General features: G+C 34.5%; 1 protein-coding gene across 3 annotated transcripts in view; it reads left to right on the top strand.

The window, feature by feature from the left end:
- SAMD12 (sterile alpha motif domain containing 12) overlaps positions 1-26,083 on the top strand; it is a 506,789-nt gene that overhangs the window by 186,087 nt on the left and 294,619 nt on the right. For 2 of the 3 annotated variants that reach the window (XM_074201409.1, XM_074201407.1), the window contains exon 3: positions 11,793-11,922. In XM_074201409.1, coding sequence (XP_074057510.1) covers positions 11,793-11,922 — 130 coding nt within the window. The remainder of the gene's footprint in view (positions 1-11,792; positions 11,923-26,083) is intronic. The other variant, XM_074201408.1, reaches the window with a different exon arrangement.

Genomic DNA, 26,083 nt, shown 5'->3' with positions numbered 1-26,083 from the left:
TAAATTATTCCACCCATTAAGGGTGGACATGTTAACTTTTTTTTTTAATTCCATGAACCTCTATCAAAAAACACAGAAAATACAGTGAATCCCTGGGATAATTAGTATACTATTCAAATATTCTTGAAAATTATTTACTGCTTAAAACCCCATTAAAATTGTTTTTTTAACACTAAACCCTTGTACTATTGTTGCAAACTCCCTAAAGGATTCAACAACCACTAAATAAGAATCATTGAAATGAGGGATTCTGCACAAAGGATTCATATTTCTATAAAGACTCTTCCAACTTTGAATTGTGCTAGATATATAGTCATATCAGATCTGAATTTCAATCCTTGCCTTTGATACTAACTATGCAACTTTTGACAAATGGCTTTACCTCGCTATATCTTACTTATTTTATCTATAAAACTGGCTTAATGATACCTACAATATCTCCTCATAGGGTTGTTGTGAGAATCATTGAAATGATACAGACAAACACTATATAAATTTTCATCTATTATTACTGTTCTTATTACTTAGAAAAAGAAAGTCTCTAAGAAAAAGCATAGATTCACTAAGAATACATCATCTTAAATTTTTCATCCGTTATTGATAAAGTTAATAAACTTAATGGGCCAGGAAGATGCCATAGACATAATATTCCTGGCTTTAATCAAGGCATTTAACAAAATTTTTCATATCCTCAAGGACAAAATAAAGAAATGTGTTATGAATGATAGTACCATAGATTTGGTGTCTGGTTGAGTAATGGTTCAATGTCAGTTTGGGGAAGTCTCTAGTGACATACTACAGTGCTCTGTCCTTGGTCTTGTTCTACTCATCATTCATATTAGCAAGTTGAATAATGGCAAGATTATTAAGTTTTTATAAGATAAAACTAAGAAGGAGAACTAATTCATTGGATGACGAATAAAAATAGAACATATTCTCAGGAAGGTAGATTGAAGCTAAAATGATTTTATTTAGCAAGAATTATGTAAAGTTCATCCTTAGGTTCAGAAAATTACTTACATAAGTATAGAGTGGGCAATACCGAGACTGGCAAATATTTATATAAGAAATATCTGGGGCTTTAACTAACCACAAAATCAGTATGTAGCAAAAGGATACAACTGTTGGATCTAAAACAGTCTTATACTATTATAGAAGTAGAATATTCAAATCATGCATGACTCAGATTTCATCTGGGTTACCTATCCAGTTTTGGTTGTCACCTCTTGGATAATATTGAGAACTTTGAGTAACCACTATTGACTTCCTTGAAGAGCAAAGCTGTCTGTTTCACTGATGGCACTCAACTAGATGTTCAGTGGCTCCCTGAATGAGGTATAATAAAAGATATGAGGCACCTGTGTTGGGAGGGAAGTCCTACTGCATAACTTCATGTGACTTTCCAGTTTATGATTTGGTGGTTATAGGTGAAAATTTCATGCACCCAACAATGAGGCAATACATTCCATACTTAGTTCAATTCTGTTTTCCATCCATGAATATTTACAAATTATTCCAGTCTTTTATTTTCTTATTTACCCTGTCTTTAAAGACATTTTACCATGTTATTCTCCCACATAAGCCAAGATGATCTGAGATTCCTCCTTCAGGGTGTGAGAATAACAGTGGGAGTTTCAGAGTTCCAATGCTTCAGAGATTCATAGAATGTGATTATTGAAAGGACATCTTTGGTCATTCAATTCAAGCTAGACATGGAAAAATAAATCCCTCTACCACATATATGATAAAAAGTCATAGGACTTTGCCTGAAGACCTTCTATGAAGGGAATCCCATTATCCCCTAAGTAGTCCATTATTCATTTTTAATATTTATTTTATTTTTAATTTATGAAATAAAATGAGTATTTCTATAACATATTGAATTAAAAAAAAGATGATTGCACCTGCAACTGTAAATCTATTATATACAATTTACTATTCCTTTTAACAATAAAATTATCATGTAAATTTCTTTCTTTTCTTTTTTCTTTCCTCCCTCCCCACCAGAGAACTAGTTGTCATTAGATATAATATATTAAATCATCCTATACATACTTTTAGTATCAGTCCTTCTCTGGATACAGGTAACATTTTCCTTCCTATGTCCTTTGTACTTGATTGGGATATTTATAATAGTCAAAATGACTTAGGTTGCTCAAAATTGTTCTTAAAACAGTATTGTTGTTTCTATTTACAACTTTTGCTCAATTTGCTCTTCATTAGTTTGTGCAAGTCTATCCATGTTTTTCTATATGAGCTCATCATTTCTTATAGTGTAATAGTATTCCATAATGATACAACTTGTTCGGCCATTCCTCAATTGATGGGCATTCCTGCAATTTTTGGTACTTTTCCACCACAAAAAATGCTGTAGATCTTTTAGAACATACAGGTTCTTTTCTTTTTTTCCCACCAATCATCTTTGGAAATAGAACTTTGTGCAGCATAATGATGGCTAAGGTACTAAATTTTAATTCAGGAAATTGAGTTCAAATACAACTTTAGCAATGTGATCCTAGGCAAGTAACTTAATATTGCTCAACCTCATCAGGAAAATGGGCATAATAATGCCACCTATACTCAGAGATGTTATGAGGATCAAATGAGATTATATATAGTAAATGTTTTACAAACTATAAAATACCATGTAAGTGTGAGAATTATTATTATAATATAGCTCTAATTGTTGGGAAAATTTCCCTTTTTATTTAGACTAAATTTGACTTTTTGAGACTTTCTTGGCTGCCACTTGATATTGCTAATGTGTTTTGAGCTTGTAGTCTACTAAAACTCCCATTTTTTTCCCTCGCATGTCAGTTTGGGCCTGCATAAGGAAGATTTGTCTACCAGTACTGCCCCACCAATGATATCAAAGACTTCCTGTCCTAAACAGGAGGGGCTTAGCTTTACAAATGTAGAGTGTCCACAATATTTCTTTGTTTTTGAAGCAATGGTTATTTAAGTGGGGTGCTATGGTGCTGTAGCCTACCTAATTTTCCTTGGATGAAAGAAGAAATAACCTATATTTTATTACTTTGAAAATTTTTAGCAGAAGTCTTTGGGGTGAAATGAAAGGAATGGTTTTATTGTTCTTTATTTTGAGAAATGAAATATAAATATCATTGATTTTCCTGTGGGGGGGGGGGTTCTTATCCAAATCCCAAGAAAATCATTAGAATTTGGACCTTGTGGGTTACAGGATCCAGTTGAACAGAAGGGCATATTAGCATTTGTGAATTAATTTGAATTGATACCATGAAAAGCATCTCTTCACAGGAGAAAACTTTCCTCCCCCCCCTTTTGTTTCTTCTAATGTCTCAAAATGCCCTTATTCTGGTCTGATAAGCACCATTAAGGGATGTAGAGAAAGACATTAACATCTGTTTTTTTGTGTGTTTTTTTCCCCTTTCTTCTAACCTTGAATAAGATGACACAATGGAAGACAGTAAAAGAGAGGACTGGGAAGTAAGCAAAGGACATTGCAGAATGGTAAGGGAAGAACTAGGCAATGCTTGGAGTTTTCAATACATGCTAATAATGAGATGCTGAAAACATGTTTACCACTTTCTGAGATTTGGCCACAAAAAGCCTTATTTTCCTCTGATAGTACACGGATGCAGTGCAGTGGTTGTCTGCTTCTCATAGTATACTAGACTCAAGGAATAATGGAGGAAAGGTGCAGTTAATATTCTTTCATACCTTTGAGGACCCAAAATAGACATGTTTCCTCCATTTCAAGAAAAATCCAGGTCATTATAGGAAAAATTAGACTTTCAAAAATTTAGTATTGAGTGAATATTTCCTTAAGAAAAAAATTTTTGACTCTCAAAATGATTCACTCAAAGTTTTCGTTAATTACCATATTTCCATTTTTTCATTTTACTTTGTTTACAGGTTATAAGCAACTTGGGACAAAGATCTGGACCAGGAAACTTTAATAGAAGCAATAGGAGACACTGCCAAGTTGACTAATGAGAAATAGAAGGAAAAAGCATCTTGAAATTATAATAGGAAACAGGAAGTGTGATTAATTTCCCAAAGTTCATTCTTCACACCTCTTCCCAATAATGCATCTAACTGTCCTGAACAGAGTTAAAAAGCGTTAGCATCTCATTTGTGACCTTAACTGCAGTAGGGTAAACCGACCAATTCTAAGAGGAATTGCCTGAGATTTTGCTCTGTGTCACAACACGTTGGCCTTGAGATAATAAGGAGAGTGTGCTGTGGTCTCACTGTGGACATTAATAAACAAATCCCCCTGTTTCCCATGTTTTAAATCAAGAAAACGATGTGTTATACGTATACATAGGAAAGAGGAATGAGGCAAATGGAAAAACACTGGCAACACTTCTTTCTATCATTTTTTTATATTAGCATGTCCTTGGGCAGTTTGAATTTTTCTTCTTATTTCATTGTTTAAAGTCATTGTGAAATGGTGCATCTGTTTGTTTTGGTTTTGGCTTCCACTCAAGGGAGAAAAGGACACACAGGCAACCCTCAATGCAATCAGATGAAAGAATTTGAAATCCCCACTTTTTTTTTAAATGGACTGGTCTTTTGACCTTGGGGAGAGGGGAATAATGCTGTTCTGTGGTAAATCTTTATGGGGTCATTTTTGGTCTAACCAGTATAAGACAAACAAATGCACTGTTTATGTGTGGGTGAGTATGTCTATACATAATATATATATATATATATATATATATATATATATATATATATATATGCATGTGTTTATAGGTCTGCATTATTTTAGGTCATTTCCAAGGTATCTTGTTTCTGCTGATGAAGACCTGTGACAAAATAATATTTCAGCTATAATGATATGATAAATAGGTTAACTTTGTTGAAAGTGCAATAGTGGTATATCAGGGAAGGACTTATTTACAAAGTCATGTTGCTAAAACACCACTTCAGGGAATGGAGCTGGGGGGGAAGAGGGAAAATTGGAATATTCTGACTCTCATTGTCACTTTCAGGAAACCAGAGTAGAGACTAGCTTCCATGGCAAACTGAAGAATTAAACAGGATTAATTCAATTCAAGACACTGTGGCTTTCAGTAGCTTGATATAACTTTTCCTAAATTGTGTGCTGGGACACACAATTCTGAGAATTCATAAAATGTAAATGAGAAAACTCCAATGTCAAATTTTTTTCTGCTTTAAAATATTAAATATGAAGTTATGAATAGAAAAAGGCAAAAGACCAACCTTGTGCTCAAAGAATTCACAATCTAATAAGGGAGAAAATATGCACATAAGATATCCACATAAAGCATATGACATATACAGGTATACATGTCTAAATGTGGATGCTCATGTTATATATAATGTTCTTTACATGTCTTGCATGCAACCTATATGTATATTTCCAAAGGATCAATCTGGAAGAAATCAACAGAGGGAAAGAACTGGAATAAAGGGGGATTGGGACCTTAGGCTGTCACATGTTGTCTGTGAGTCTTTGCCCCAAAATACTTAACATATGTGGTAACTTTGCTTAATGAAAATAGTCTTAATTTCATCCATTTTTCTCCAATATTTTCCCAAGTTCCATTTTATTTCAAAAGTATTTGACATTTCCAGAACCCATCAGACCAGCACTTACGGTAATAATGAATTTCATCAGGCTATTCTGAGACTGGAGTGACCAAATTAATTTAGGAAGTGCTAGCCTAGTAAATAACAAAATAGTATGAACATTATAGTTGAAGCACTAGGGACTTTTCTTAAACTGGCTTAGAATGACAGAGATTAATATAACAAGCTAAATAATCATATTTTAGCTAAGAAGAGCAGAGTGTGTATTTTTGAACTTACAAGCTAACCCCTCTCTTTCCTTTATTCTATTTGTATTGCTTGATTTAATAAGTAAATGAACTGATTTGTGTTTTATTACTTTAATAATTTAGTGGATCCCAGGACCTCATCAGTGTGTTCTCTTTCCCTATCTTTGCATGTTATACTTGATTCTAGAGATAATAGAGAACCACTGGAGTTTATTGAATAGGAGTGATATGAACAGATTTTTACTTTAGGAAAATCATTTTGGTAGCTGAGTGAAGGATGGACTGGAGTGGGGAGGTTTGTGGCAAAACACTAACCAGAAAACTATAACAGTAGTCCAGGTAGGGGACCTTCCCACAAGCCATCTCTAAAATGATACCTTTCTTTATTATTCCTCCTCTCCATCTTAGCATTCTCCCATCAAAAAATTATCTTATATTTACTTTGTATTTATAATATGAACATATATATATATACATAATATTATATATAAATGTAAACATATATAATGTATATGTAATTTGTATATAAAACCTGTTGTTTCTCTTAAATATAATCCTTCCTTAAGGGCAGAAACATTTTTATAATAGAATATAGAGCCAAAACTTTCAAAGAATTTAAAATCAAATGAAGATACAACAAGCAAGTAAATATAGACAAAACAAGCTATAGACAAGATAAATAGGAAATAATTCATAGGTTTAGAGTCAAACCCTGATGCACTTTCTCTCCATAGTCATATTATCGAACTCTCACCTGTAGCTTCAAGTCACTATAGCATGCCCAGAGGTCACACCCTGGTAAACTAGCTCAGCAGTTGATCTAAACCAGGTTGAAGGTAGCTGACAGTCTTTAAAAACTCTTGGTGAGGGGCGGCTAGGTGGCTCAGTGGATAAAGCACCAACCCTGGAGTCAGGAGTACCTGAGTTCAAATCCGACCTCAGACACTTAATAATTACCTAGCTGTGTGGCCTTAGGCAAGTTACTTCACCCCATTGCCTTGCAAAAGCCTAAAAAAAACTGTTGGTGTGTTAGGGGTATGCCTATACCAAGAGTATGAAGATTCCTTTTGTCAAAATGTGTTTTGTTCCAATGACCATTAAGGCAGCTCAAGTCCGTCATACTGACTTTTGTCTCACCACTGGACTTTGATGACTGGTAGAGAAGATGAGTCTGATGACTCTGTAGAACTCTGCCTCATTCACAAGTCAAGATATGACATCTTGATATCATTGGTCCTCTGAAAATAAAAGACAAATAGCAATATCATCTTCCAGAGCTCTGCTTTACAATTGAGTGGGAAACTGCCTTAAGAGGAGCATGAGAGGAGAAAGAAAACCTAAGAGTATCATTTGAATTTATCCTTCAAGTACAAAAAGCCCAACTTATCATGTTTGTTGTTCTAATTTTCCCTCCTTACTTATGGCTTTTTAAAAAGATTTCTAAAAACCTCACACTTTTATTATATTTTACCAAATCCATTCATTTATTTCTTCAACATTTAATAATCATCTCATATTTCTAACACTGTATTTGGTACAGGGACAATATAACATTTTGATGAGATGTGGTCTATACCCTCATAGAATATATGTGTTATTAAGAGAATAAGGGAAGCACAAATAACTGTAATATGCCATCATATAATACCTTAGAAAAGGGCTGAACAAAGAGGTAACTAAGATCCAAAGGAACATTTTAGAATTTATAGGACATAAAAGATGACTTTATCTGAGATATGGCATTTAAGTTGAGCTTTAAAGGATAAGGAGAAAATAAGTTGATGAAGAGAGGAGGGAAGATTATGGAAATAAAAGCAAAAGGTCTTGGTGAATGCTTAGATATGAATTAGGAGGAAGAGTCAAAAATATCACCATGGATTCAAACATGGAAAGCTGTGAATGGTGGTACCAGTAATAGAAATAGCAATGTCATACTCTGATGAATATTGATACAGAAAATATTGATAAAGTACATTAAATTTTTCAAAATGCTTTATATAGATTATTTTATTTATCATACAAATCTACAGGAACCAAGTTTACAAAGAAAAATAATCAGTTGGGGGAGGCTAGGTGGCACAGTGTGGGGCGGCTAGGTGGCGCAGTGGAGGGGCGGCTAGGTGGAGCAGTGGATAAAGCACTGGCCCTGGAGTCAGGAGTACCTGGGTTCAAATCTGGTCTCAGACACTTAATAATTACCTAGCTGTGTGGCCTTGGGCAAGCCACTTAACCCCATTTGCCTTGCAAAAAAAAAAAAAAAAAACTAAAAAAAAAAAAGAAAAAGAAAAAGAAAAAGAATCAGTTGAGTTTAGGGCATAGAACTAGAATCCATTTAGTCCAGTGCAGTGTTTAATTGAGGTGACAGTGGAACATTCACTTGTAGATGTCTTAGGAATGAAGATGTGTTAAGCAATAACTGACACCTAGAGAATGAATGAGATTGCTAAGGGAGGAAGGGAGAAAATAGAAGTCCAAGGATAGATCATTCAGTTTAAGAGGCTGGAAATGAGGCTGAGGAGTTGTTAGCAAAGTAGGAAGAAGATCTAAAGAGTGCGGCAGGAGAACAAAGGAAGAGAAATAATATAATAGGAAGAGAAAAAAAATCTAGCAGAATGAAATGTTTCAATCATTTCAAATGCTATGGAATTCAATAATTCAATAGACTTCAATAAAAATGGAGACTTATAAACATGAAGTTCATAATTAGAATTGTGGGAGGATCACACATACACACAACTGATTTGAAACTGCAAAGTACTATTTAAATAAATCACATAAACATATATTACTCAGCACTTGTAATCAGGAGAACAGACTATTTTACTAAGCCAAGATTATATTAAATGATGAACCAAATCACCAGCTTTTAAAGATGATTGTGATTATGAAGAAGTGCTTCTTGTATTGGGAGAAATAACTAATAGAGCAGGTTGCTATTAGAAACTAGACTGTTGAGTACCTCAAGAACAAGAACTTCTTTTGCCCTTTTTTGGTTTCCTAGCACTTAGTATAGTGCTTAGTACATAGTAGGCTATTAATAAATGCTTGTTGAGAGCCTATTAAAATTATAGAAATTCTTTATGTAACATAAACTGGTTTTCCTCCATTGAAATTTTATTTCAGTGTCTCATTTTGACATGGAGGTGAACCTGCTACTCCTTGACTCCAGAAGGCCAAAACAGTGGAATGAAATTTCTGGCAGCTGCAGAAAGCTGGAAAGGTTGGGTGCAAGCCTAGCAATGGACTTAGTTTGGGTATAAATATAGAGAGACTCAGCACCAGAAGGCAAGCAATGGAATGATTAATTTTTCAGCCACAGCAACTCATAAAGAGCATCCACCAGGGCATGCAAAGGGTTGTGATCTGCATCAAGGGAGAGATATCCATGCCAGAAAGATCATCTATCTTTTGAGGTATTGAGGAAGTCAGCCTTAGTATTACCAGTCATAATTACCAGTCCTGTAGGCTGTGAAGGAGACAATCAAATACCTAGCAAGTTTTTGCGCATAGCAAGATAATGAACTAAGTACCAATCCTTTCTTTCATCAGGCTAGTATTGAAACTTGGGAAAAAATGTTTCTCATTTATCATACACAAGCTCTAAGACGGCTTGATAAATAGACTATTTTACAGGGGCTTGGATTGCACTAGAACACAAAACTATAGTGTTTTTCAGCAAATAGTGAATACCATTGGGCAAGTAAGATCAGTGATGAGAAACTATTTGCCAGAGTGCCTTCTTTAGGCACTGAAATAGGAGGTTTTTGTGGGGAACCTGAAGAATTTCTTGCTGACTTGGAGAAAGGAGGGCATTTCTAGGAATTATTTGGGTTTTTGGGTCAGTGCTAAATTATGTTCAGGGTACATTGGAGGTCAATAATAGCAAGAAAGCATGGGTCATAACCCTAACCTTTGTAGATAACAGTATGAAGGGGAATCTTACTTTTCCTTAACGACTCTTCGAATGACCCTATAATCTGTAGAATACTTTTACTGAAATCTTGCGTCATATTATTAGAGCGGACAAAAACTTTACAAAATGATAAATAACAAAGTTTGCAAAGAACTTTACCTACAGTAATATATACTTCACATATAGAAGTATTATAGATAAGGCATTGGACTTAGAGTCAAGCAGATGGGGGCTCAAATCCAATCTTAGACTAAGTGTTGACCCTGGGCAAAGCACTTTAGCTTTCCATGTCTCAGTTTCCTAATCTGTAAAACAGAGGGAGATTAATATCCTTCAAATTCTAAATTTGTAATCCTCTTATGGTATCTATTAAGTCTCTATATTGACTATATAGCTGCCTCTCCTTCCTGAAATGCTATGGACTAAGGATAAACTAAAGACGATCTATGAACACCTTTGACCACCCGCTTCCAAACTGGAGTTTGAACTCAGTGCTTCTTTATTAACTTTTTACATGTCTAGAATCCACTCCTTTTTTTAATTTAAATTTATTCATTGTTCCAACCATAAGCAAATATAATTTTCAACTTTCACTTTTTTAAGATTTTTGAGTTATGCATTTTTCTTCCTTCTTCCTTTCCTTCCTCTCTCCCTTTGATAGCAAGTAATCTGATATAGGTTATATACATTTATAAGTATGTTAACAATGTTTCTATATTAGATTGTGAAAGATGAATTAAAACAAAAGGGAAAAAAAACCATGAGAGGGTGAAAAATTCATGAAACATGAAACAAATGTTTAAAATGGAAAATAGTATGCTCTGATCTGCAATCAGACTCCATAGTCCTTTCCTGGATTATATTTTCCATCACAAATCTTTTGGAATTGTCTTTGATTATTGTACGGCTGAGGAGAGCTAAGTTCAACATAGTTGAACATCATATGATGATGCTGTTAATGTGTACTATATTCTCCTAATTCTGCTCACTTCACTCAGCATCAGTTCATGTAAATCTTTCCAGGCTTTTCTGAAGTCAGCCCACTCATTGTTCTAAAAGACCAATAGTACTCCATCACATTCATATATCACAATTTGTTCAGCCATTCCTCAATTAATGAGCATCCCCTAAATTTCCAATTCTTTGCCACTACAAAGAGAGCTACTAGAAAAATTTTTGTACATGTGGGTCTTTTCCCCTTTTTAATAATTTCTTTTGGATACAGACCTAGTAGTGGTATTGCTGGGTCAAAAGATATACTCAGTTTTATTGCCCTTTGAACGTAGTTCCAGATTGGTCTCCAGAATGGTTAGATTACTTCACAATTTCACCAACAATGAAATGTACTTTTTACATCTCTACTATCAAAATCCTTTAAGACCCTAATAAAGTTTTTCCATTTTCTCAGATGGGTTTTCTCTCTCTACTCCTTTCCTTCCCTCTCTTCTCTCCCTCTCCTTCATCTTATCCCATTTCTCTAATTTTGCATAGTTCACTCTGATGTAGTGAAAGGTGGATGGATTTGGAGTCACAGTATTCAGATCTGATACCGCTTTGGTGATCTTAGCAAGACACTTTTCTCAGGACTCACTTTCTTAATCTTTAAAAAGAACCTGTTGGATCAAGCAGTTCCTATGATCATTTACACTTATCTCAGTCTGCTTTGCCTCCATTTGTCTATTATAATGCTTTTAGATTACGAGCTACTTACAGGCAATCTTCCTGCCATTTTCATCATTGTTTTTTCATCTTGCGTGCATTAGGTGCCTATTACATGTTGAGTTGAATTGAATTGGGGGGGGGGGTGTTGTGTGGCAAAAATACTGGCTTCTATATATGACAGTATTGAATTTTGCCTCACTGCTTCTTGCATGTATGACCTTGAAGGAGTCACTTAATGTTTGTGATCCCTAATTTTTCCCATTATAAAAAACAGGGCTTAATCTAGTTCATTTCAAAAGCTCATTGCAGCTTTATAGCCTATAAACCAATGAATTAATGCATTAGAAATGAATTTCATTGCATGGCAGTGCCTTTTAAAGCAAGGTGCTGGTGTTAATGGGTTTTCTTTTTCTTCTCTGTGTTTACAGTCTGGCACCGTGAAGCTGTCAAAACCAGTGGCTCTGTGGACCCAGCAGGATGTCTGCAAATGGCTGAAGAAACATTGTCCAAATCAGTATCAGATCTACAGTGAGTCATTCAAACAGCATGACATAACTGGTAAAGTATGCAGTATCCAAAATATTTTATGCTTTTTCACCTGCCAGATGACTTCTCTCCCTACCTTTTCTTAGAATGGCTCACCTTCTCTCTGGGTTCCACTGTGATGAGTTTAGTTTAGCAGGATTCTAAATATTATATATAGGTGAGCCCAGGCCAAACCATAGGTAACTTTGCTCTGATTTTAGCCAGCCATTCATATTTATCAGTTTCCAAGGCAAGGGATTTGAGAAAACCAGGAACAAATGAGTGTGCCAAAGCTAGGGAAAATGAAGAAAGACTTTGGAAGCACAATTAGGGGGAGTTGGAAGCTTCTCAATCTTGTTATTTGTGTGCTTGCTGCTTGAAGACAATGCCTTGAATGCTTTTTTCCTCTAAATAAAACTAATAGAACTAACCTAGCACCGTATAGATGTTGGTGAGATTAAAATGAAAGCCTGCAACATCCTTTAAAGGCATGAATCATGGTCTTAGGTAGCCATTCATTTGAGAATGTATAGAAAAAAATTGAAAAAAATCTCATTTTAATTTTAATTTTCTTTTCTACTTCTCAACTTCTAAATACTGAATAAAGCTTTTACTGTCATACTCTCACTATCATTGTTAGCAGTTTTCCCCCTGAAATTGCTTTCCATATACTTTGTATTTACTTAATGATATGTGACTTTCCTTCAGTGCAATGGAAGCTTTTTTAAGGCAAATTCTGCTTTATTTCCATGTTTTTATCACTAGTGAAACAGTAGAAAGAGCACTGGATCTGGATTTAGAAAGTCCTAAATTCAAATCTAATCTCAGGCACTTATAACTGTGTGATCCTGGGCAAGTCTGCCTCAGTTTTTTCATCTATAATATGGAAATATTATCATCTATGTCACAAAAAATAATATTTGTAAAACACTGTGTAAATTTAAAGTGTCATATAAATGCTATAATTATGATTAGTGCTTAGCACTATTCTTTGCACAGAGATCTTTAAGAAATGTTTATTGAGGGGCAGCTAGGTGGTGTAGTGGATAGAGCACTGGCCCTGGAGTCAGGAGGACCTCAGTTCAAATCCTACTTTCAACACACTTAATAATTGCCTAGCTGTGTGACCTTGGACAAGTCACTTAACTCAATTGCATTAAATAAATAAAATTTAAAAAAATGTTTATTGAATTGAATTAGGCACTTTGAAACAGATTCTTTTGGGGGGGTTGTAAGAAAAGGCTTAGACTTTAATTCACAGGTTGCAAAATTAGTTTATAAGTTACTTCAAAAAGTTCACAAGTTACTACAAAAGTTTCCCAGATTAGGTTCTTTAGAGAAACTAGTGAGTTTCACTAGCCAAAAGAGGTGGGAGAATTTGGGAAATCATGTTCTGAAAAGCAGACTAGCTTCCCTCAAGAAGACAAAGAGGTAGGGGATAAGTAATAGAGAAGAGCAAAGGAATAGGAAGAGTTTGGGGGATCACACCCCCTCAAAACTGACTTCCTTCCAAAGGAAGGCAAGCTGTGATGAGTAGGAAAGGGTAATAGGGATAGGGATATTATCCCCTAAAGGGGGCCTACCTCCAAAGGAAGAGAAGCAGTCCAAAAGAGAAGTGATCTGAGCTTTTAAGGAAGATGTAGGTGGGGGGAGATGTGTTGATGAAGGGCTATAGCTCAAAGAACAGAGCAGAGATAATGGGGGATTTATGGAGGAAGGGTGGTAGCTTGAAGACATAATAATCCCTTCAGGCTAAGGCAGGAATCCATTGTTTTATTGATAGGGACTAGTCTTTTGCCTAGGAAGGGCAAGGAGCCTAGGGGCAGGGATTTACTGGGAGATCTTGCCAGGGAAAAGCAAAATACTTTTCTAAACATTCACTGACCTCTCCAATGGTGAATTACTGACTTGATCCATCAGAGAAAACCTGAATTCAAACTCAAAATAAGATCTAAACTTTGTCTCAAAAGCTTTTATCCCAAAGATAAAAAAAACTGCTTAGGTTTAGATGGTTATTTTTCCTCTCCTGGAATTGCAATAAGCAAAAATTTTCCAGTTCAAATATAAATAAGAAATTGCACAAAATTTTCTTGTCTGTCTTTTCAAGTTTAAGTTTGTCCTCATATATGGACCAAATTATTAACCAATTACCAATTTTAGATTTTAAATACATTATGAAAATAACTTTAAATAACTTGCTTTTTCATAAAAAAAAAAGGAAGTTTGAACATGTGGTGACCTCCATTTTGATTTCCTTCAAACTCTAAGATACTGTCTCCAAATGAAGAACTCCATTTTAACTTCTTAAAACAAAAGATCCCTTGTCTCCAATTGGAGACTTCTCAGATAGCAAGTTGACTTCATTACTCTAACTCTCATTTTAAACTACAAAATACTAAGAAATGCATAAAACATTAGTCTTAAAATTTTTAAATTTCAAATAATAATGGAAGAATACCCTCTACTTTTAAAGGGTTTTTTTTAGCTAAATACCTATTTTTTTCCCCCAAATGCAGGGATTTTCCTCTCCGAAAGAGCTTCAGGTCTCTTATTCTCCCATTTTTAGTACCTACAAAGCTCCTAGGAGACTCAGTGGGCTATACTACTAAAGAAATATAAGTGATTTTGTTTCTGGCCACCTTGATAAATTCATAATAAAGTTACAAAATGTCTGATTAAAGCAGTTTTTCCAAATTAAATTCAAAATACTCAGGATCCTTTTTTGTGGGAATGGAGAAGGTTCAGATGTCTAAGAGGCTGAGGCAGAGTGGAGTTGGAGAATAGGGTGGGTCAAACCACTCTTGATCCAGTGAAATGGTAAGGGAGGAGGAGATCCAACTGTGAGTTTTAGCTAATTCACAGTTCTATGCCTCTCAGGACCCCAAAATGCATAGCATTGTCTTTGCAATTCCCCATGCCAATGAGAGAGAGAGAGTGCCACACTGATCAAAATACAGAGAAGGAGCCAAACTGGCTAGCTTGACAATGGAAACATAATAGACAGGTTTCCTCAATTTCCCCATGTCAGAGGTAGAAAAAGGATTCTCCACAACACAGAAAGAAACACAGAGGTAGCCAAACCAGCAATCATGACAACAGATACAATAGAAAACTGAATCAGCTAATCAAAAACAGACATAATAAGCATAACCCATAGCTCTAATGAAGAGCCAGATCCATCCAGGTGGCACATTAAAGAAACAGCTTGCCCCCCAAAAGAGTGTCCCTTTGGGGAAAAAAAACTGGGGTGATCTGATAGAAGCAGTGTCCCAATTTCTGTGACTGATTACCCCTACAAAATTTATACTGTATACCTCTTTTCCTGCAAATCCCCAGGGGCAGGAGAATGGTAATTGGAAAGAACTAAAGGTCAATAGAAGGGGTGAGGTTAGAGGAAAAAAAGAGGGGGTATTTCTCGCCATCCAGAGTCCAAGAGCATTGATCTGTCTCATTTAGGATGTCATTATAAATATGGGATTGAGTTAAACTTAAAGATTGGGTTCATTTTGGGGTGAAGAACTCACCAACTCTCAGACTCAGGAGGATAAGAAAAAGCTTGGACTTTAATTCACAATTGCAAAAAATATTTCACAAATTACTACAAAAATTTCATAGATTAGGTTCTTTAGAGAAGCAGCAATATAGTGAATTTTAATAAAGATAAGTAAAGGATGAGAGAGTTTGGGGACTCATGCTCCCCAGAATCGTGCTTCCTGGGTTCCCTCAGGAAGAAAAGAAGCAAGTAATAAGTAGTAAAGGAGAACAAGGGGGCAAGAGAGTTGGGGGGATCACACCCCCCCCAGCGGGTTGCCCTCCAAAAAAAGGTGAGCTGTCATGAGTAGTAAAGAAGGATAATAGGGATGGGAGATGTCACTCCGCCACAGAGGCTACTCTCCAAAGGCAGAGGAGCAGCAAGATTCATTGTTAGTATGATACATTTCTTACCAGTGTGTCAAGCAATTATTGGAGTTCTCAGCCAGTGGATATTGTCTATAGAATCTGTAATAATGTAATTATGAAGTTTTTAAAGTCTTTTATATTTTTAAATTTTTTTACCCTTTTTTACATGTAAAAAGAAGTTTTAACATTTATTTTTTAAACTTTGAAGTCTGAATTCTCTCCTTTCTTCCCACCCCACCCCAATAGAGAAAGCAAGTTATTTGATTTAGATTAAAAGTGTGTAGCCATGCAAAACATTATCAAAGTAGTCATGTTGCGAAAGTAAAAATAGCACCCCCAAAAAGAGAAACTTCAAAAAAAAAAAGTAAAAATTAAATGCTTCATTGTATATTTAGACACCATCAGCTCTGTCTTTGGACATGGATGGTGTTCTTTATCATAAGACCTTCTGTGTTGTCTTGGGTCACAGCATTGCTGAGAAAAGATAGATCATTTACAGCTGATCATTCTGCAATATTGCTGCTTTGTATATACATTTTTCATTGCATATGCTCATGTAAGTCTTTCTAGGCTTTACTGAGAGTATATATGTTGATCTTCCTTATTACCAAAGTAACTGTCTATGATAATATTTTTACTTCTGTTGTTTGCTCATTTTCCCCAGCCTATGATTTGATTTTAACATTTTGTTAAGTTGGGGTTCTGCTTCCTGGGTGGAAGGTGCACTGTCCCAAGCTTCTGGGGGTTTTGCAACTGGTTTCAGAGAAACTTCTAAGGATTTGGAAATTTTCGATTCTTTTAATGTCTTATGATCTAAGGATAGGTTTGTACCACTCTAATGGTCTGTGCTCTGGTCTGTGGATGACTGCAAACACTCTTTTCTGCCCTGGAACTGTGAGAAGGGTCCATGCTCCATTGTGGCAGTAAGCTCTGGTGTGCTCCTGCTCTTTTTCCTGGAATTGGGACCCAAGACTGCAACCCAGATCTGAATATGAGCAAAGCAACTGAGGCTTACTTACCTCACTGATAGCAAAGAGAATACTGTAATCTCCTTTTGACTCCCTTAGGGTCTGTGGGTTGAGAGTTCCAAAAGTAACTGCTGCTGCTGCTGATTCAGTGGATCCTGAGGCTGGCTCCTGGTCTGCTGGGGTCTGGTTTGCACTGCTAGGAGACTGTGTTCCACTTCCCTCCTAGCACAGCAGAGTTTTCCTTGGTTTTCCTTGGTAATCTCTGGGCTGAGAGGTCTGGAAACTGCCACCACTACCATTGACCCATTCACCCCATTATCTTTTCCTAGATTGCTGGGGTTAATTTGTTCTGGTACAGCTAGCACTGCTCTGTGCTCTCCTCTCACCCAGGTTCAGCAGACCCTTCCCCCAGATCTTCCAAGTTGTCTTGGGATAGAAAATTGATTCACTCAGTCTATTTGTGGGTTCTGCCATTCTATAATTTGTTTGGAGTTGTTATTTAAAAGTATTTGGCATTGTTTGGAGGGAAAGTTCAAGCAAGTCCCTACCTTTATTCCACCATCTTGGCTCCACCTCCCCTATGTAATTATTATATGAAGATATTTTCTAACTTAACTAAAGTTAATAAAATAATGTTTTTTAAAATTATATAAAAGTAACCCCTACTTAGAGTTGACTTAAATGGAATGTAGAGAAAGCCATCAATAGAAACTAAAGAACAAAAGACAAATATGTGATATCACATCTCAACCATTGACTTGGTAGCTAGGCAGGGATCCTAGTAGACACAGAGTTAGAACACAAATGGAAAACCCAACCTAGAAGGAGAGCACAGTTGAGGAACATCAAGGTAACTAAAACTTTGCTCCGGATCATACTTTCTCTGGGACAGTTACAGACATGAGAAAACCACATTTGGCAGTATTGTATTCAGTTCTGGGTGACACAAAATAGGAAGTAATGAGCTGGAGACTTTCCAGAGGACAACAACTATAATGGTGAAGGAACTTGTATTCTTCTCAGATGAGGGTCAGTTGAAGGAATTGGGAACATTTGGCCTGGAGAAGAGAATACTTAGTGAAGTATGGGATAGAATAATAGGATTGTTTTTTCTCCAGGTATTTGGAGGATTGTCATGTAAAAAGAATTAAATGATTTTACTTGAGCCAAGAGGGAAGAACCAAAAGTAATAGGTTTGATATCAGGAAAACTTCCTCATGGTTAGAACTGTACCATTACACCAGGAAGATGATTCCATGACTTGCAAATGAATTAGATTTGAGGGAGGGAGGGCTGTCTAAAGCCATTAGCTTCACTTTCTCCTCCAGAGTCATCTGGGACTAGTGGCAAGATAACTGGAGATGGCTCTGAATGCATTAGGATAATATTGTTTGTAAGTTAAGGACCTTCCCAGATCCCTGTCTGACTGAAACAATGCCCAATCAGGCTTAAGGCTAGGTAAGGGGGGAAAAACTATTCTAAAATGGAATGGGCAGTCTCAGGAGATGGTAAATTCCCTTTTGTTGCAGGTCTTCAGTTGAATGAGCATTAGAAATAATAAAAATTCTTTTCAGATATGTCAGGGATTCTAAACTATGAAAGAAATTGATCCTTACACCATTTTAAGGAAAGAGATAAAATAGGCAACTTTACCTCAAAGGGTAGGGCTAATTATTAAAATCTTGCTGGGGGATTTTATCTTATCAGAAGAGTCAGTATAAAAAGGATGAGACTATGAGGGGGAAAAAAAAACACTCCAGGGAGGTAGTCATGAATGGGTGAGGGAAGAGGTGTAATTGAAGGCAGGATGCCTATAATCTTGGAGAAATCCTAGAAATCTGTACTTTTCTGTTACTGGAGTCATATTCAATCTAAGACATGAATTTTCCAGTTTTAATTGGAAGTAAGGGGAAATAAATGTTTTCTTTTCATGCTTAAAGCCTTTTAAAAAACTGATCACTTTTTTAAATAAATTCCCCTATGTTCACAAAATTTTCTGATGGAAGTCAAAGCCTTGATTACCTAGCAACCCAGCCTTCCAGTCTTTTTTACCACTTAAATGAGAAACTAACCTCTTTTTATCCTGGTCTTTTCTCTGCTTGTCTCCTTTACCTAGAAAGTTCTTTCTCCTCATTTCCAACTTGTGCTTCTCTGACTTTTTTCAATTCCCGAAAACTAGCAAGTAGAGTTCCCATAGGAAGGCAGTACTAATGATAGTGCTGATTGGTTTAATTCCATACATGAAGTCAGGCATTTTCTCTTCTCTACTCTTCTGAGTAGATTCTAACTGGAAAACTGCAACCATTTCCCTTTGAGCAGACTTGCTTATAGTAAAGACAAACCACAGAGATTAAAAAAAAAAAAACAACCCATAACATCGTATTTCAGGAAGGGAGCTTAGAGAGTGGCATGATTTTCAGGATGCGACTCTCTCTCCTTGTTTTCCTCTTACCTACATGACTTCTCCTCAATCTCTTACCAGATCCTCACCCACTAACCAGGGGTTTCTCACAGGGGTCTAGCATAGATTCTCTTCTCCCTTTGAATTACTTCTCTTTAGCTCTCATGGATTTAATTATCATCTCTATGCTAGTGATTCTCAGATCTAATTATCCTACCTTAACTTAGTCTCATACTCACCCCCAATTATCCATTGGAATTCAAACTAATGTGTCCAGGAGACACCCTATACTAAATATGTTCAAAACTGATATCATTGTATCTCCTCCTAAAATTTTCCCCCTTCCAAACTTCCCTACATTTGTCTATCTTCCTAGTCCCTCAGGCTTGCAACCTAAGCAGACTCCTCAACTCCTTACTATCTCTCACTCCCTTATATTCAATCTTTTGTCAAGACCTGATAATTTCATCTTGGCAACATGGCTTAAATATATTCCCTTCTCTTCTCTGATATTGCATCCACTTTAGTTTAGGCCTTCATCTCCTCATCTCTAAACTACCGTAACAGCCTATCCTCCATTTAGTCACTAAAGTTATTTTCTTAAACTTCTGGTTCAACCATATCACCTTCATAGTAAATCCAGTGACTCCATATCACTTCCAAGATCACAAAAATTCTCTGATGGAAGTCAAAGCCTTGATTACCTAGCAACCCCTACCTAGCCTTCCAGCTTTTTTTTTTTAAGCACTTATATGAGACACTAACCTCTTTCTTATCCTGGTCTTTTCTCTGCTTGTCTCCTTTACCTAGAAGGTTCTTTATCCTCATTTTCAACTTGTGCTTCTCTGACTTTCTTCAAATCCCTGCTAATGCCTTCCCTATCTATTTTTTCTACTTTCTTTCTTCCTGACTATAGCTTGTTTGAGTATGTATGTTTGCTAAAGTTTGCCCATTAGATTGTGAGTTCCTCAATAGCAGAGATTGTCTTTTTCCCTTTCTTTGTATCCCTAGAGTTTAGGACAATGTACATAGTATATATAGTAGACATTTAATAAATGTTTATTGCCTGATTGACTCATGTGAGTTCTAAATAAAAATAAAATTAAAAGATAGAAAACTCATTTCCCTATTTATGTTGGAAGGGTTGTTGAAAGAGACCATATTAATAGAGTATTGGTGGAATTAGAATTGATCTGTCCATTTTAGAAAACAGTTTAGAATTATTCAAGCAAAAAAGACCTTTGGAGTCAGAGATATTACTGTTAAACATATATGCCCCAAACTTATTCATAACATAAAGATATCAGGAAGAAGAAAGAACTAATAAAGACGGCCTAGTTTCCCAGTTGCTCAGAGGACCAGAATTATTTGGCCTCTACAATTTATAAACATCTACCTTGAACTTGTTATTATAATTTCCATGTGAGAGGGAGCATGGCATAATGAAGAGAAAGCTACTCTCAGACTAAGGAAGACTCAGGAAGATTAAAGTCTTACCTCTAACAGAAACTGTCTACGTGTTTCTGGGCAAGTTCTATAAGTACTTAGTCTCCCAGACCATTTTCTCATGTTATAAATTACAAATATTATCTGGTTGATATTGATCAAGAGAATTTCCTCATGAAAATTCCCTATACCAATAAAACCACAAGTTCAAACCAAAACAGAAGGAAAAAAAATCTAATTTTTTTAAGCATTGACTAATAATACGGATTTTAAAGTTGCAAGTACAAAGATCTATTCAATCCCATCATTTCATAGATAAGAAAACCGAATCATAGGAAAGTGAACTGAATTGTCCATTGTCACATAATAAGTGGCAGAGTTTGGAAATCACAACAGGTGGTATGTAGTAATAACTTTTAAAAACCTAATAAATGTTTATGTGCTATTTCCTGAGATCAGAGTAAGAAAGCAAAAGAAGCTAACAATTATTGTCTACTTCAAGCTGAGCTCGTCCTGGAGAACTTAATCCAGAATAAAGATATGGTGGCCATTTAAAAAGAAATGGCAACACACAAACATCAGGAAAGCACCAGAGAGCCAAATCCTTTGATCTTTGTCATACAGGAAAGAGAATGAGGTTATCTGGGCTGCCTTTAGTTTCTTCATCTAGAAAATGAATATAATAAGAATTATCAGTTAATCAGCAGGTATTGAGTATATACTATGAGCCGAACACTGTAAATTGCAAGGCATAAAAACAACATATTTACATTATATATATATATATATATATATATATATATATTATATAGGTATTATATATAATATATGTGTATGTGTGTATATGCACACATATACATACATCTATCCAGAAAAGCCCCAAATGTGAAAATAAATTAAATTGACAAAATTAATAGATAAAAATAAAATTGAAGAACAAATGTAACTAGAACATATCTAAATTAGCAATTAGTATATCTTTAGGACAAAATTATGCTTGAAAGATAAACAAGAAAGCATAACTATTATATTAATTGGTATGCCAGATGATACAAATTTTTACAATTATACATGATATTGAAAGACCTAAGGGAAAGAAATATTTTCCAGAATGGAGAAGACAGTTAATATTCTACAGCAGAGAAAACAAGGGAACCAGTAAGGAGAAGTAAATGCTATGTAGCAAGGCAAGATTTTGAGGGCCTTCAAGAACAACAAAAAGTTACATTGTTTAAAATGTCATTTAAATTAACACAGAATTTTTTAAAACAACAAAGAAAAAAATCAACTTTGGACAAAAATATTTGAAACTGTTAAAAGAATTAGACCCTGGGGTGGCTAGGTGGAGCAGCAGATAGAGCACCGGACCTGGAGTCAGGAGTACCTGAGTTCAAATACGACCTCAGACATTTAATAATTACCTAGCTGTGTGTCCTTGGGCAAGCAAACCACTTAACCCCATTGCATGGCAAAAACTTAAAAAATTAAAAATTAAAAAATTAAGAAAAGAATAAGACCTCACAATTTTATGTCTCCTCACAAAATCAAATCAATTGAAAACAGAATTCTCTTCAAATACATATAAAACCTGAAAGAATTTATCAAGAAAAAAACCACAGTGAATTCGATTCTTTTAAACCATAAATGAAGAAATCCAAGTTAATTAATGATTCGTAATTGTTAAAAAATAAATCCTACAACTGATTTTATTGTATATATAGTTACCTAGTACATACATATATTAGATCTGCATTTGTAGAGTTTTTTCATCTAGATTTTTATCTATCATTCATAATCAAAATGTAGTTCATATATATATTCATATTTCCTAACAACTCCAACAATTTTCTTAATAGAAATGAAAAACCAAAGGAAAAAGAGCAGGCAATGTCAAATGGAAAATTCTCTCTCTTTTTCATGTTTCACTTTTTCTGATGATAAATATGAATAGCATTTTAGCATTTTTACTCTTTCATGTTGATCATAATCTGCATTTTCCTAAACAAAATTTTATTTACATTAACCTTAAGAAAGCTTATATCCTTTAATCATATATTAGTAATACATATAAAAACATTCATAAATGTGAATAATATATTAATATATTCATAGATGTGAATTATATATTAATAGTGTACTCCAATACATTCTATATAGGAATATATTCATATATGAATAAAGTAAATAAATTGAATGTTAACTAAAATATTCAAACTACTATTTCAGATAAAATTATGTTTATATAAAGGTAAAGAACACTAGACATATATCTACATTTACTAACAGCAACAAAAAGAGACTAGAATAAGAGAGCCAAACAACAGAAAGGGGAAGAGGATAACAGGAAAAGAAAGAACTGGTAAAAAGAAAAATAAACTATCATAAAAAGGGAATTAAAACTCATGGAAGTATAAAATACAGATATCTAAATAAATATAATTATAACATTTTATTTGCTACTGTTAAGAGTGAAATAGTTGTAGAATGTGAAGATGGATTTCATTCCTTTATGTGTAATTCCAAGAACAAGGAGAGGCTGACTGAAAACCAGATAAAGTCATTACCTATAACAATAAATATGTAGAGTCTTTCTTCAATTAAAATAAATGGAGATAAAAGGAAGGTATTTCCTTACAGGAAACAAATCTGATGTAAAGAATATAGTTAGATTAACATTTAAGTTTGTCTAAAATCTTTCATATTAATTTCAAGTCCAGAAAAAACTGGAGTAATATTACTGATTAACCACTAAGGTAAAATTTATGTTGGAAGTAAAAATTAAGAGAGGTAAAGCAAGGGTTTAAAGGTAGGAAAATACCAATCTGTAACTTTGCAATTTATGGTCATTTAATTACTTTGGAGGGAGCGGGGAGTGGGGAGTGTTAATTGGGATTAAGAGACTTTCCCTGGCTCATACAGCTAGTAAATATATGAAACTAGATTTGAACTCAGGTTCTCCTGATTCCAGGATCCCTGGCTCTATAGCCTGTACTACCTAGTTACTCCATGATCACTTAATTTAACAATTAAATTAGCCTAACACAAGTTATCATTGATAAAAAAAAAATAGACAAAACCATCTTCATGGTGAGAGTTGGAAAACTCAACCCTTCTTTTCAAAATGTGACAACTCAAAAAGGTTATCAATAAAGCAATCATGAATTTAATCTATGAAACAAGTTGAACTAATAGAATAGAGAGAATTGAAAGAATCAGAGAATGTACATTCTTTTATGGTACAGATGAAATGTTCACAAAAATTGATCACATATCAAGTTACAGAGAAGCTCTTCTTGTATATATCAAGTGGCATAAATTATATTTTTTGTTTAGATCATGATACAGTGAAATAATAATTAAGTAACAATGATATTAGCAAAAGTTGCACAACTGCCTATAGGCCTAAAATAATTGAGCTTTAATAAATGACAGAAGAAATGTGCACAATGTGCTATTGGTCCCCCTTGAGATCTCTTCACATCATTAAGAGTACAAATGAATAGCACCAGTTGTACACTGGTTCTTCTTCACTCTCAGCCCATAACCAGCACATTTTTCAACTCTATCTTTTCCTTCCTTTTATCCCTTCCTCCCTCCCTCTTTTCCTCCCTTCCTCCTCCTTCCTTCATCTTTCCTTCAGTCACTTACATTGATTCTCCTTCATATTTCCTTGCTTATAATATTTTGTGGGCTACTTACTCTAAATTTGTGCCTCTAAATTTATCTTTGCATAATCCCTAAATTAAGTTTTTCATGATCCATGGCATACAATATCTCTGGAAGGACACTGATATTTAAAAAGTTATGTTTTTGTTTTAGAGAGAAAGGAAAGCATTAAAAGATATTTTTTTACCTTAAGAACAATATAGCCTCCTCTTTTAGCTTCTTAGCCTCATATCTCAGCTGTGCTTATAGAAATAGTGGAGATTTTACTGAAGAAAAATAAATTTGGACAAAGCAACCAAATTAGACTGAATAAACATAAAGAAGGTTTATTATGATGTTGTTTAATACATTGAAAAATCAATTCTAATGAGAGATGAGAAAGAAGAGAATATCAAAGCCATGGGGGAAAGGGGTAATTCAATTTTACTATGACCAAAAAATGCAATGGTAAGTGGGCAATAAGCACAGATCCCCATATGCTTAATTTCTCATCTATATAAAATTTATGAAAATGATCTACATATAAAAAATTATATTTTTGAAAGGCACTTAAATGAAAAAGACAAATAAAATACCTGTACATATAAAAATAAGGAGAAATAATAAAACTTGCTATCTAAAGATACTATAAAAAAGCAATAATCCAAAGGAAAGTTTAAAAAAGAAATTGTTATTATAAAAGCAAATATAGTATAGACAATGAAATAACAATCAGATTTAAAATAAAACCTGTAGGTTTTTAAATACCAATAAAATTTGCAAACTTTTAACATTTTTATTCCAGAAAAGAATGAGGAAAAAAACACAAATCTGCAAAATCACAAATGAAAAAGCTCTTAACATGTAAAACACAAATGTAATCAAGCCTATGGTCAGTGAATTCTAACCAAAGCTATACACAGACAGACTTTAAAGGAAATAGTTGTATATTTAAAACAATCTAAATTTCTCTTATGTAACAATTAAAGAATAATTTAAATAAACCAATAGCAGCAGAGAAAATTAAGATATCAAAGCACTACCCTTTTCAAGGAAAAATACATTTCTGTCTGGAGAATTTTACATTAGAATTCTCTCAGTACACCAGTAATAAATACTGCGAAGATGATTCACAAATAGAGAAAATATAAACCATTCCCTAATATCATTAATAATTCAAATTTGTTATTGATTTTAAAACCAAAAAAGATAATACTAAAAAGTAAAATTATATACTAATTTTGCTGAAAAGTATAGCTGCAAAAGCCAGTATCACAAATTCTTATTTTTAATCTGTTATTTTCTCTATTACTTTCTTAAGACTAGACCATTAATAAATCAAGCCATAATTGGGAATATTTGCCTATTTTGGAGTCATAAATGCTCTTGATAACCAGTTCACACCAACTCTAGTATTCTCCTATACTCTACTTTCATTGGAAGAAAACTTAAGTAAGAAAAAAATTCTAGTACTGACCTAGACTGATAGATTAAGAAGGTATTATATTTCATCAATTAAAATTCATTAGCTTCATACATTTAGAGACAGAAGGAACCTAAGAGGACATTGAGTCCACTATCTTTGATTTTTATCAATACAGAAACTGCCCCCCCATAAGGTTAAGTGGTTTACAAAAAGTCACATAGAGATTTTAGCAATGGGAATTTTTGAATTTGTGGTGTAATGACTATTGGAATTCAACAATTTGAATTAATATTCTAGGTTAGATTTCTTTTTTATTTGTTTTCAGTTACTTGCAAGAATAGTTTTCTAAATTCATCCTTTTGCTTCCTTTTGAGTTTCCACATTTTTCTGACACCCTCCTTTCCCTTC

The sequence above is a fragment of the Macrotis lagotis genome, chromosome X (genome assembly GCF_037893015.1).
Source record: "Macrotis lagotis isolate mMagLag1 chromosome X, bilby.v1.9.chrom.fasta, whole genome shotgun sequence".
NCBI lineage: Eukaryota > Metazoa > Chordata > Mammalia > Peramelemorphia > Peramelidae > Macrotis > Macrotis lagotis.
Note: the sequence above shows the minus strand (reverse complement) of the source record. Positions and strands in the feature narration are given on the sequence as shown.